At 43.0% G+C, this 14,724-nt stretch overlaps 1 protein-coding gene across 5 annotated transcripts in view; it reads right to left on the bottom strand.

Moving 5' to 3' along the window:
• Nucleotides 1-14,724, bottom strand: part of DYNC2H1 (dynein cytoplasmic 2 heavy chain 1) — a 359,230-nt gene that overhangs the window by 226,187 nt on the left and 118,319 nt on the right. For all 5 annotated transcript variants that reach the window (XR_005601173.1, XR_005601157.1, XM_039546469.1 and 2 more), the window contains exons 59-60: nt 10,251-10,372; nt 9,096-9,182 (exon numbers count right to left, since the gene is read on the bottom strand). Coding sequence is in view for 3 of the 5 variants with exons in the window: in XM_039546469.1 (XP_039402403.1) it covers nt 9,096-9,182; nt 10,251-10,372 (209 nt within the window). In the remaining 2 variants the exon portion in view is untranslated. The remainder of the gene's footprint in view (nt 1-9,095; nt 9,183-10,250; nt 10,373-14,724) is intronic.

Genomic DNA, 14,724 nt, shown 5'->3' with positions numbered 1-14,724 from the left:
CACACACAACACAGAAGTTGTGTATCCTCCACCAAACATCTCTGAAGAACATCCTCATCTCTGAGAAGAACAACTGTGCCCTTCTTCTGCTGAATGGAGGAGGAACGGGCATTTTCATTTCCCCAAAGTACACACATGACAGAGCAGATACACACAATATATACACTATATATATATATATAATTTCCTAATACTTAACAGTCTTTACGATCGATCACTGACAGATGATTTTTTTATGATTCAGCCTGATTCAATGCAATGAGTGTGTGGTTTTTTGTTTGTGGTGGGTGGGATTGGCCTGGTGGAATAGGAAATATGCCATCTCTTTATTACTGTACATATAATATCATCAAATAATGTAAAAATAAATGGCAAAATAAAAGGCAAAGTCTGTCAGGGTCTCTATTCTCTTATTCTCTTTAAAACTTTTAATAAATAATTAACTTATTTGGCTAAGTAATATATATTATAATAACTCTATACACTTTGAAATATGGATTGAAAAGATGTGTAATTTTGTTATTTTTATAACTATATATATTTTTTATTTATTATTATTTATAATACCTTTATATATTATAAATATTCTATTTTCTGATTTTCTATTTCTTGCTATAGGTAGAGTAGAATCTTATACTACTACTAGTGATAGTGATTCCAATATACAGGGAATTGAATTTTTTTGAGAATTAAAAAAAAAAAGAAAAAAAAAAAAAAAAAAAAAAAAAAAAAATACTACAAAAATAGGTGTCAATTCATGTCCATTCATGATATGTATGAACTATAGTATATTCCAAAAATATAATGAAAAAAAATATATTATATTAAAATATAATAAAATAATACAACTTATTTAAAAAAAAATAAACTTCACTGAATCATCTAATTTTTAATCATCAATCAAAAATATTTTCAGAAATCAATAATTTTTTTTTTAGTGATGTGTGTGGTGGATTATTTGGTAACATTTCTTATTTTATAATATTGTACATATCATGACATAACATTTTTTTTTTTTCATTTTTTTTTTTCCTTTTTTAGGAACCTTTTTCATAAAATTTCCTTTCTTTTTTTTTTTTGCTCCTCTTTGTGTGGTGCTGGCTTGGAGCTTAATTTGGGTACCATAATAAGTGATTAAAAAAAATGAATTTAAAAAAAATTTGAGAGAAAAAAAAGAAAAAACAGATTAGAAAAATCACAAACTCCAAAAACTGAGGCCCACTGAGGAGAACACCACCATACTACTGACCCCTACCTCAGACTACTCCCCCCCTACAAGACAAATCGACACACCCCATACCCTCTTTCCCAGACCCAGGGTATCTAATCTAGGAGATCATCCAACTAAAACATTGGCACTCTCACTGCCAAATCCTCTCGGCCCTCACACTCGGCCTTCTGACTGGACCTGATCCTACTCCTCTCTATCTACTCCTCCACTCCACCAGCACTCCACTCCTACTGACCTCACTACTGATTTCCAAACTAAAAAACAGAAAATTGGAACACATCCAGAAAACTCCCACTACACCATCATGGATGACACACACACATGGACATCCCACAACACACATGGAATACATGATGGCAGGAAGGAATGCTGAGCTGATGATGCTGCACAACTGCCCAAATTTGATGACAATCCTCTCACAATATCAACATCAACAATTTCAAAATTGATATTGGTATAATAACATAATATTATGGCATTTGGGCAGACAATATAATATGCTGCAACATTGCCAACATCCTCCTGGCAGACTACCTCCGCTCGCTCTCAACTTCTCCTCTTACGCATCTTCTCACATCTCTCTATCACTCTGGAAAAATTCACATCTTCTTCAACAACTTCCAGACTCCACCTCCACCCCAACACCCACCCAACCACAACCACCCCACCATCCACCTCACAGGAGACCCCACCTGATGGTCACCAGGACACCCTATACCGAAAACCTACCGACCGCTATGCCTCCCTTCATGCCTCCAGCTTCCATCCCGGGCACACCACATGATCCATTGTCTACAGCCAAGCACTGAGGTACAACTGTATCTGCTCTAACCCCTCAGACAGAGACCAACACCTACAAAATCTCCATCAAGCATTCTCAGAACTACAATACCCACATGAGGAAATAAGGAAACAGATCAACATAGCCAGACGTATACCCAGAAGCCTCCTACTGCAAGATAAACCCAAGAAAGAAACCAACAGGATTCCACTGGCCATCACATACAGTCCCCAGCTAAAACCCCTCCAACGCATCATCAGGGATCTACAACCCATCCTGGACAATGATCCCACACTTTCACAGACCTTGGGTGGCAGGCCAGTCCTCGCCCACAGACAACCTGCCAACCTGAAGCATATTCTCACCAGTAACTGCACACTGCACCACAGTAACTCTAACTCAGGAACCAATCCATGCAACAAACCTCGATGCCAACTCTGTCCACATATCTACACCAGCGACACCATCACAGGACCTAACCAGATCAGCCACACTATCACTGGTTCTTTCACCTGCACGTCCACCAATGTAATATACGCCATCATATGCCAGCAATGCCCCTCTGCTATGTACATCGGCCAAACTGGACAGTCTCTACGGAAAAGGATAAATGGACACAAGTCACATATTAGGAATGGCAATATACAAAAACCTGTAGGAGAACACTTCAACCTCCCTGGCCACACAACAGCAGATCTTAAGGTGGCCATCCTGCAGCAAAAAAACTTCAGGACCAGACTTCAGAGAGAAACTGCTGAGCTTCAGTTCATCTGCAAATTTGACACCATCAGCTCAGGATTAAACAAAGACTGTGAATGGCTTGCCAACTACAAAATCAGTTTCTCCTCTCTTGGTTTTCACACCTCAGCTGCTAGAAGAGGGCCTCATCCTCCCTGATTGAACTAACCTCGTTATCTCCAACCTGCTTCTTGCTTGCTTATATATACCTGCCCCTGGAAATTTCCTCTACATGCATCCAACATAGTGGGTATTCACCCACGAAAGCTCATGCTCTAAAACGTCTGTTAGTCTATAAGGTACCACAAGACTCTTTGCTGCTTTTACAGATCCAGACTAACACGGCTACCCCTCTGATACTTGATTCTATGCCACTGTAGTATAACAGTGCCTGACGGGATGGTAAAAAAAAGAAAGGGAGATACTGTCACTGGTTGGTCCCAATAATGAAAAATGTCTTACTAATAAATTTCCTTTCTGCTAGCAACATCTCCCACAATTCTGGACTTCTAAATTGCTCTCCTGTCTCTGAAGCTTATGGCAAAGACAGCTCTTCAGGACAGGTTGGACACAGAGGACTCAGCAGCTTACTCCATGGTATCTGCTATTTCTATGAGTAGGTGTTTGTGGCTCCAATCTTCTGGTCTCCCTCCTGAAGTAGAGCAGACATCCAGGATTTGCTATTCAAGGGTCTGTCCTTCTTCTCAGAAAAAGATGGACAATAGGCTGCATAGCCTAAAAGATGCCAGGGAAACACTGAAGTCCCTTGAAATTTATACACAAGCAATAAGGAAGCAATTCCAGCCCCTAGCAGGCTCACAAATATCAGAGCTTAAGACCTTGTCCCCAAGACCTGCTGATAAAAAGGGGAAGGAATTACAGGAGGTGACCACCACCTCCCTCATCACATGTGACAGAAAGATCCTTTTGACCAATGGCTAACTCTAAACATACATTTTGACAGGCTTGCTGAGGGCAGCACACCACTGCTTGCAGATGAATCTGTTCCTATCCATACCTTTGCCAATCATCCATCCCACTTCCTCAGTGCTTGGACTCACATCACATGAGATCAGTGGGTCTTAAGCACAATGGACCTGGGATAATTCCCTTCTAACTATATTAGTTTCTATCACCCCACCCCAACCCCAACCCCATCCCCCTTCAGGGGTCACTCTCATAAGATCATTCCTCAGCAGAAATGAATTGTTACTGTATTACCATCTTCTTTGGTCTAATGTACCAAGTTATTTTTTTCTCTCTGGAATATTTGCTAATGATATTATGCAAATTTTATATTTTGGGAATAACTCATCTGACAGCAAGCAAAAGCAGAGAGGGCACGGCTGTGTGGCTCCATAATGAAGGTGCTCACTGTAGACCAAATGACTGCTTTTCAAATTTCTGAAGTGGATGCACTTGCTCATTCCACCTCAGTCCCTTCTGGGACAGGAGCCTCTGATGATTTGTAGGCTTCCACAATACATAGTTTAATTCATTTGGTGATGGAGAACTTGGAAGCGCTGAGGTTCTAGCAGTTTGGGTGGAAGGACACGAATAAGGAGCCCAATCTTCTTGTGGATTCTGGGTGTTTGAGAGAGATTTTCCATGCTCTTCTGACCTCTATGGTATGCCACAGCTTTTCTGTTGGATTTTGTGGTTTTGACAGAACGAAGGAAGCACAGCTTCTTGGGATGTGTGAAAGGAGGAATTTACCTTAGGATGCAGGGATTCTGGCATCCTGAGCACCAACTTGTCCTCATGGAACAGGCAGTAAGGCTCCTGTATAGATAAGGCTGCCAGCTCCAACACTCACCTGGTAGATATGACAGCTACTAAAAAACAAGTCTTAGTGGATAAATGAAAGGCCAAAACTAAAGTCAGAGGTTCAAAGGCATGGCTTGTCAGAGCCTTCAAAACTAGTGGTAGGTCCCATTTTTGGAAGAGTGGCCTGACCACCAGGATTAAGGAATCTGGCTATCTGTGGATTGCGTGCTAAGGAGCCCAAGGATCCTGTGAATAGCACTCTGCTAAAAGAAGACATCTGATGTGCAATGTTACTGGGCTGAAGGCCTCTGTTTATGCCTTCTTGGAGAAAGTTCAAAATAGTTGAAATTCCAGTATTTCAGGGATTTGCAATGTGCTCTTGCTGGATCTAGACTAGATACAGGAGTACACTTTTGTGTCATTACTCTCCTAGACAAAAGCAACATCTTAATAACTCTGGAGGGCAGAACGAGATTTTTTTAGTGCTTCCTTCTCAATAGCCAGGCTGTTTCAGGTCTGGATGAAGAGGACCCTGCAAGAGGACATCCAGTCTCCACAGAAGCTAGATGGGGGTTGGGAGCTCCAGTTTCAGCTCTACCAGGTCTGAGAACCAAGGTTTCCTCAACCAATGAGGAGTTATCAGTATTTCCATTGCCTATTCTCATTTTATTTTCTGAACCACTCTTCCCAGTAATGGATATGGTGGAAACACATAAATCAGGCCCTGTGGCCAATTGTGCGATATGACATCTGTCTCCATGGATATGGGCTCTGCCTCCCTTGTGAAGTATTTTGGCCTCTTTCCAGTCATATGATTTGCTAACAGATCACTTGAAAGGAGGCTGAATGTCTGAACGATGAAATAGAAAACCTCCTGATTCAGACACCACTCAGCGTTCTTGAACCCCGTGGCTGCTGAACCTTTTGGTTCAGACCCTCTTCGATGTGGATCGCTCTCACAGACAGCCTACTTCACTATTCTGCCTACTTCATTACTTATATTCCTTTCACATTAGTACTAGATTCCTTGTTCCCAATTAGTTGTTTAAATATGCAATCCAAATCATATTTTGTGATTGAACCAGAATGTGGTTCCCACTTAGGGTGTACTGCAAGCTTTGAAGAGCTAGTTTGACTGCTCCCAGCTCTAAGAAGTTTATGCTGTGAGCCTTTTCTTCCTCGCTCCAGAGGCCTTGAGTTGTTTCAATCTCCAAGGCAGCTCCCCAGGCAGGCATTGGTTGTGAGGACTAAAAGATCTGGAAGGCAGATAGGCATGCCTTTCAAGATATTGTTGTGGGCTGATCAACATTATAAGGAGTTGAACATCTGTATTAGAACCCCTACATGATTGTTCATGTGTTCCAGGGAGTGGTCCCACACCTTTACTGTGAAGGCTTGAAGACTTGTGATGTGTGATTGTGCCCATGGAGTGATTCCTTTGGATGATACTATGAGTCCGAGCAGTTAGAAAGCATAGTGTTATTGTAGGCCTCTTTTGGCTCTGGATCAAGAAAATAAATTCCTGGATGAAACTAGAGAACTTTTCTTGGCACTGATGATGAAGCTGTGTGGCTGGAGAAGATTCAGCATCCAAGACATGGCTCTGTGAGCTGACTGCGATGGAGCCCTGATCAGGATGTCATTCAGGAAGTGGTACAAGTGAGTTCTCTGTGACCTGAGTCTGGCTATTATCACTACCATCTTTGTAAAAACCCTGGAGCCCAAAGACAGGTCAAACAGGAGTGTTTGGCACTGATAAACCTCAGAAGTCTGTAGTGGCATGATCTGATGGGGATATGGAGATATGTATCCACTCTATCTACTGAAATCCAGAAGAACCCCCAGAACAAAGATGACACCATAGAGGCCAGGATCTCCATTTGAAACTTTGTTTTCTTCATCCACTTGTTGAGCCTTTTGATGTTGAGAATATTGCTGATAGTCCTTAGGCACTTCTGTACAATGAAGATGAAGTAGAACCCATAGAACAGTCTCTATCACTCCCATATCCTCAACGTGAGATATTTCCCTCTGGATCAGATTATGTTTTATGGATTTGCTGGAGCTGGGTGACTGGATGATGAACTGATGGGGTGGAGACAGCAGCTCGAGGGAGTATCCCTGGCTGACTATTTTCCTGACCCACTTGTTTGTGGTCTATGAAAACCATTCCTCCAGGAAATGGAAAATCCTGCCCCCTAGATTCAGCTTTGGGTGAAGGCCTATGGAATCTTTGTCATAAACTGGATGTTGAGTGGCTGAGGTCCCTAAGGACTCCCTCCCTGGATCTCAATACCACTGTTTTCCCTTGCAGAATCTGTCGTCGTTTTACTGGTACCTCTGTGGGGACAAGAAGTGAAATGAGTGCATCTGTCTGACCAGTCTATATTCTTTCCTGAGGGCTCTCAGTGGGAAAGAGAGGCACTCTTTGCATTTTGCTGCATTGTCAGCCACATTATCCAGCTTTTCTCAAAAAAGGAAGGAGCCTGTAAACTTAGCTGATTTTAGAACCTGCTTAGAGTGAGTAACAACTCCCAAGGATAGAGCCACAGATGGCGCCTGGCTGAACTGGAAACCCTGGCTCGGACTGAGAACCTCATTGCATCCCTTGAGTCATCAGCTATTCAAACACTGTTGCTAGAAAGACTTTAAAGTGGAGCCAAAGACAGGTGATCACTGTCCTTAAGGGCTTCAAGGGCTTCCAGCTAAGGGAGATGGTCCCGCAAAGCAGGTAGCTACCAGGGACACTTGGAGGGTAGCAGAGGAGGCTTCATAGCTCTTTTTGAGGGTGGCCTCTATATTTCTATCCATAAGGTGCTTAAGGTAGAACTCCCCTTCTAAGGAAATAACCATATCCTTGGCAAGGGACACTCCAGTGGCATCAATCTTCATTATCTCCGCAATAGAGCCCTTTGGTTCTTGAATGTTACAGAACCTGAGGTTGCTCTTGTTAATATGCTTCCCCTTATCAGACTTGTTCCATTCATCCCATATCACTTGCTTGAAGGAGAATCAAAAGAGTACTGCAGCCTCCAGGGAGTATTTTGAGGGGAGACATTTCCTCTGAGGCTTACTCGTTGGGGCCTGCTCAGATTTCAGAGGCAGATAGCTCACTTTCCTCAGTGAAGATGGAGAAACAGAAGTCAGAGGACTCATATCTCCTGGATTTTTTTGTACTTTCTTTTTCCCTTTTTAGCCTTTTCAGATTTTTTAACATGTTTAGCTTCCTTTGGGAGTGCAGAAACGCTGCTGTGGCTTTGGTGAGGACTTTTGTGACTGGCCTTTCTTAGGGCCTAGAACCCTTTAGAGAGGTCTGCCTCACAGTCCTCCCCCAGTGGGCCCCATTCCTCCTGGGAGAGGAGTGCAGAGTCTTTGGCAGAGCCCTCCTGGGTGAGTTTACGAGAGAGGACGGCTGCTTCTTTTCCCAAGGTGCTCAGGATCCACTTTAAGACTTGGGGGGGTGAGGACTTGTGGCCCCACAAGCCTCCTCTCTTTGTTTTGAAGAGGTCCCCTAGCATTTATCACGAGTCAAGTGGTCAGGGTCCTCCTCATTTCTGGAGCCCCTTCCTGCTTTGCACTGGTGTTCCTGGTCCATTCCCCCCCGCCCATTGGAGTTGCAGCTGCCTCAGTGGGTACAGGACCCAACCTGCCTCTCTGACCTGCAGCCCCTGGACCTAATGGACCTAATGGAGTTAGGAATGGAAGGCTGGGTGCAGACTGGGCAAAACTCTACATCTGTTGATTCTGGGAAGGCTGCCTCACATATAAGTATGTCAACACTGTAATTAAACAGCTGTGACTGACCCATGTTAGCTGACTCAGGCTCGGGCTGCAGAGCTATCAAATGGATGGATAGACATTCGGGCTCAGGTTGGAGCCCAGGCTCTGAGACCCTGCAAGATGCTTTACTACAATCTAGGCATACATGCTTGGGTTTGACCCAGTGCTTTCTTGGCTGCTTGGTATACTTCTGAGGGGCAGAGAAGCCAGCAGAGAGATGCTGCAGCAGAGGCTCAGGGAGCGTTAAACCCCAAGTTGTTAACCAACCCAGGGAGGAGGAGGAATGCCGACGAGGAAGAACATTGCTTCTGACTGCCCAAAAAACTGGGCAAAAAAGTTAAAATAGAAGAAGGAAGGGCAGAAACAAAAGAAATTGCCACTGTCTGCTGCTGCAGAGGGAGAGAAAACTGGCGACAAGTAGGTGCTGGGATCGGGGAGGGAACCAGAACACACGGCTACAAAATGCTGATCTGCCTCTTGAGCTGCAGGGAGACGAGAGCAAACCATATGTCCAGAATCATAGGAGATCATAGGCTGCAGAAAAATAGAGCAATGGATTAAAACCAAATGAAAGAAAACTAGCTGTCCTCTTTTAGACACAGGATGACAAACAGCTTCTATCTGAACTTTTCTTAAGCCTCAGGAAGACAGCTCTAGACATTTCAATAAGGACTAACCAAACGCAACCATATTTTTGCTGTGAAGCCTTTTCTATTAAAGTAGCATTAAAATATTAAAATCAATCAACAAAATTATTTTGAAAACCATTCCAAAGTCATGTAGGCAAAACCAACGTACTTATCTTTTAGTTCTGACACTTTTTGACCAACGGAGTTAAGCAGATCTTCTAGCTTCTGTTTTCTGTCTTCAGTTTTCTTTAGGTTACTAAAAAATAATTTTCTGTTTTATTATTGATGTAGATTCAGATTCATACCAACCAAAAAGCAAAAACAGCAAAAAAAAATATTTTTTAAATTTAATAGAGGTGATAGCATTTAGGACCTTCGCACCCAATGACACAGGCCTTCCTTGATTTTTGTGACCCGTAAATGTCAAAGATAGTCTCAGTTTTCACTTTAAAAAAATGTTTCTAGTACTGCTTATTATAAAAACAGCCTTGAAAATGTAAACCAAACACTAATATTGAAAGTTTGTCACTGTGATTCCTCGTGAAAAATGGGGTCACGCCAGCTCTCTCCCAACACCCAATCAGGACTGACTTTTGGGACTTTGGAAAACCATAGCCAAAGGTCCCTCAATTTATAGTGATCCGAAGACTAATTCACTGCTGTGAAGACCCAGTAGCCATGATTGTGCTAAAACCACCCTAAGATCTCTCCTAACCAGCTGCGCACAGAAAAAGAAACTGCATCTCCCATAAAGTAGCAGGAGTTTCATTGAGATTACCTAACAGGCTATATTGGGTTTAGGTTCCTACATCCAATAAAGTAATGATTATGAACTAGTATGTGACACTTGCATTATTTCATAGAGTCACAACATTTAAGGCCAGAAGGGACCATGAGATCATCTAATCTGCGATCCTGTATATCAGTGGTCCCCAACCTTTTAGTCTGGCGGGCGCCAGACAAAGGACTGTGGGGGCGGTCGAGCATCCGCCGAAATGCCACCGAATTTTGGCGGCATTTCAGCGGATGCTCGACCGCCGGCCAGAACATGGGCACATTTAGATGCCCCTGCGGGCGCCACGGTGAGGACCCCTGCTATATATTTATCCTTGTAATTTATACATAACCTATTTCCCCATCTTTCCATTTGTTTATTTATATATGTCATCATTTTGCTATTGAACCAGGATGCACTTTTGGGCAAAGTTGTGCAAAGTTATGTGCTATCACTGTACAGTATCACTTTTAAAAAATATTTAATTAACAACACTACAGGTATCTTTGGAATGCAGAACAATTGCAGAGTAAAGTGCATCTTACTCACGCTTCCAATCCTGCCTGTTCTTTTTCCAGAGGCTGAATTCGTTCCAAGACATAGGAATACTGGACATTGGCCTTAACCCAAGCTGCAAGTGGAGCAGCTGCAATACTAGCTCGTTTAGCATTCTGAAAAGAAAAATCAATACAAATTATAAAAAGGTCCTTACTGAATTTCACACACAAAAGAAACTGCAAAGTGGACTTCGAGGATAACTCTCCAGGGGAGGGGACTCCAATTATTAGGAAGAGACTGGTAATAGTTATGGGGGATTCAATCATTAGAAACATAGATAGCTGGGTTTGCGATGATCGAGAGAACCGCATGGTGACTTGCTTGCCCAGTGCAAAGGTTGCGGCTCTATGAAGACATCTAGATAGACTTATGTGTAGCGCTGGGGAGGTGCCAGTGATCGTGCTACAGGTAGGTACCAATGATATAGAGAAGGATAGGAGAGAGTTCTGAAGGCCAAATTTAGGCTGCCAGGTAAGACATTGAAATCCAGGACCTCCATGGAAGCATTCTCTGAAATAAAGGTAATAAGGTAATAATTGGAGATATACCAATCTCCTAGAACTGGAAGGGACCTCAAAAGGTCATTGAGTCCAGCCCCCTGCCTTCACTAGCAGGACCAATTTTTTTGCCCCAGATTCCTAAGCAGCCCCTTCAAGGATTGAACTCACACCCCTGGGTTTAGCAGGCCAATGCTCAAACCACTAAGCTATCCCTCCCCCTGCTTTCAGTTCCACGTGCAGGGCCAGTTAGACAGGCAGAAATGCAGGGTCTCAATGCGTGGATGAGATGATGGTGTAGGGAAGAGGGGTTTAAATTTATTAAGAACTGGGAAAACTTTGGGGGAAATGGGGAGCCTATACAGGAAGGATGGGCTCCACCTAAACCAAAATGAAACCAGATTACTAGCACTTAAAATTAAAAAGGTCATGGAGCAGTTTTTAAACTAAGGACTGGGGGAAAACTGACAGGTATGGAGGAGCATTCTGTATGTCCTAGTAAAGAGGAGAGAATGGAAGATGATAAAATACAGGTAGGACCTGATGAAAAACAGTCAAATCAAAAAGAACCCCATTCAATTTCATCATGTAATGACAGACAGCTAAAAAGTGAAAAGTTTTTAAAATGCTTATATATAAATACTAGAAGTCTAAATAATAAGATGGGTGAACCAGAGTGCCTCGTATTAAATGAGGATATTGACATTACAGGCATCACAGAAACTTGATGAAATGAGGATAATCAATGGGACACAATAATACCAGGGTACAAAATATATCGGAAGTACAGAACAGGTTGTGCTGGTGGGGGAGTGGCACTATATGTGAAAGAAAGCATAGAATCAAATGAAGTAAAAAACTTAAATGAACCAAACTGTGGGTAGTAATTCCATATTCTACTAATAAGAACATAGCAGTAGGGATATATTACCAACCACGTGACCAGGATGGTCACAGTGACTGTGAAATGCTCAGGGAGATTAAAGAGGTTATAAAAACAAAAAACTCAGTAATAATGGGGGATTTCAACTATCCTCATATTGATTGGGTACATGTCACCTCAGAGCAGGATGCAGAAATAAAGTTTTTTGACACCTTAAATGACTGCTTTTTGGAGCAGCTAGTCCTGGAATCCACAAGAGGAAAGGAAATTCTTGATTTAGTCCTAAATAGAGCATAGGATCTGGTCCAAGAGATGAATATAGCTGGACCACTTGGTAATAATGACCATAATATAATGAAATTTAACATCCCTGTGACGTGGAAAACACCACAGCAGCCCAACGCAGTAGCATTTAATTTCAGAAAGGGAGACTACACAAAAATGAGGAAGTTAGTTAAACTGAAATTAAAAGGCACAGTGCCAAAAGTGAAAGCTCTGCAAGCTGCATGGAAACTTTTTAAAGACAAGATAATAGAGGCTCAACTTAAATGTATACCCCAAACTAAAAAAAACAGTTAGAGAACCAAAAAAGTGCCACTTGGGCTAACCAACAAAGTAAAAGAAGCAGTGAGACACAAAAAGGCATCTTTTAAAATGTGGAAGTTAAATCCTAGTGAGGAAAATAGAAAGGAGCATAAATTCTGGCAAATGAAGTGTAAAAATATAATTAGGAAGTCCAAAAAGTTTTTGAAGAACAGCTAGCCAGAGACTCAAAAAGTAATAGCAAATTTAAAAATATATATATATCAGAAACAGGAAGCCTGCTAAACAACCAGTTGGGACACTGGACGATCAAGATGCTAAAGCAGAGGTGGGCAAACTACAGCACGCGGGATCCTTCTGCCCGGCCCCTGAGATCCTGGCCTGGGATGCTAGTCCCTGGCCCCTCCCCTGCTGTTCCCCCTCCCCCGCAGCCTCAGCACACCGTGCTGCCGGCACAATGCTCTGGGCGGCAGGGGGGTTGAATGGGGGCACGGGTCCCAGGGGCACTCAGGAAGGAGGGGGGGTTGGATGGGGTGGTGGGGGGCAGTCAGAGGCAGGGGATCTGGGGGTGGTCAGGGGATAGGAAATGGGGGTTGGATAGAGGACAAGGGAGTTTGGGGTGGTGGTCGGGGGAAGGGGTGTGGATAGGGGTCAGGGCAGTCAGAGGGCAGGGAACGGGGAGTTGAATGGGTGCAGGGGTCCCAGGGGCAGTCAGGAAGGAGGGGGGGTTGGATGGGGTGGCAGGGAGCAGTCAGGGGTGGGTGTTCCGTAGGCGGTCAGGGGACAGGGAGCAGGGTGAAGTGGATGAGGATAGGTGGGAGGGCCCGGGCCACACCTGGCTGTTTGGGGAGGCACAGCCTCCCCTAACCGGCCCTCCATACAATTTTTGAAACCCGATATGGCCCTCAGGCCAAAAAGTTTGCCCGCCCCTGTGCTAAAGGAGCACTCTATGACAATTAGGCCATTGCAGAGAAACTAAATGAATTCTTTTCATCCATTTTCCTGGCTGAGGACGTGAGGGAAATTCCCAAACCTGAGCCATTCTTTTTAAGTGACAAATCTGAGGAACTGTCCAAGATTGAGGTGACATTATAGAAGGTTTTGGAACAAATTGATAAATTAAACAGTAATGAGTCACCCGGACCAAATGGTATTCACCCAAGAGTTCTGAAGGAATTCAAATGTGAAACTGCAGAACTACTAACTATCGGTTGTAACCTATCATTTAAATCAGCTTCTGTAACAAATGACTGGAGGATAGCTAATGTGACACCAATTTTTAAAAAGGGCTCCAGAGGTGACCCCAGCAATTACAGGCCGGTAAGCCTGACTTCAGTACTGGGCAAACTGGTTGAAACTAAGAACAGAACTGTCAAAACACATAGATGAACATAATTTGTTGGGGAAGAGTCAACATGGTTTTTCTAAAGGGAAATCATGTCTCACCAATGTACTAGAATTCTTTAGGGGGTCAACAAGCATGTGGACAAGGGGCATCCAGTGGATATAGTATATTTAGATTTTCAGAAAGCCTTTGACAAGGTCCGTCACAAAAGGCTCTTAAACAAAGTAAGCAGTCATGGAATAAGAGGGAAGGTCCTCTCATCGATTGGTAACTCGTTAAAAGATAGGAAACAAAGAGTAGGAATGAATGGTCAATTTTCAGAATGGAGAGCAGTAAATAGTGGTGTCCCCCAGGGGTCTGTAGTGGGACCAGTCTTATTCAACATATTCATAAATGATCTGGAAAAAGGGGTAAACAGTGAGGTGGCAAAATCTGCAGATGATACAAAATTGATAAGGAGTATGGAACAGCTTCCGTATGAGGAAATATTAATAAGACTGGGACTTTTCTCCTTGGAAAAGAGACTACTAAGGTGGGATATGATAGAGGTTTATAAAATCATGACTGGTGTGGAGAAAGTAAATAAGGAAGTGTTATCTACTCCTCATAACACAAGCAATAGGGGTCACCAAATGAAATTAATAGGCAGCAGGTTTAAAAGAAACAAAAGGAAGTATTTCTTCACACAATGCACAGTCAACCTGTGGAACTCCTTGCCAGAGGATGTTGTGAGGGCCAGAACTATAATAGGGTTCAAAAAATAACTAGATAAATTTATGGAGGATAGATCCATACATGGCTATTAGCCAGGATGGGTGGGTGGGTGGGGGGGTGTCCCTAGACTCTATTTGCCAGAAGCTGGGAATGGGTGACAGGAGATGGATCACTTGATGATTATCTGTTCTGTTCATTCTCTCTTGGGGCACCTGGCATTGGCCATAGTCAAAAGATAGGATACTGGGCTAGATGGACCTTTGTTCAGACCCAGTATGGCCATTTTTATGTTCTTATATTAATCATAGACACTATATCAGGGACTACAAATTTGCCGTTTTGTGCTATTGAGCTGATCTTTTAAATGAGGGGTGGGAAATTGTTATGAAAAGAGATTATATTTTAGGCCCCATTTCTGCAGAGACAACACCTGAGTGGACCCACGTGCCCATGACAAGCCCCGGGGAAGTCAATTGGGTTTGG

The sequence above is a fragment of the Mauremys reevesii genome, linkage group 1, assembly GCF_016161935.1.
Source record: "Mauremys reevesii isolate NIE-2019 linkage group 1, ASM1616193v1, whole genome shotgun sequence".
Classification (NCBI taxonomy): Eukaryota; Metazoa; Chordata; order Testudines; family Geoemydidae; genus Mauremys; species Mauremys reevesii.
This window is presented reverse-complemented; position numbering and strand designations above follow the sequence as displayed.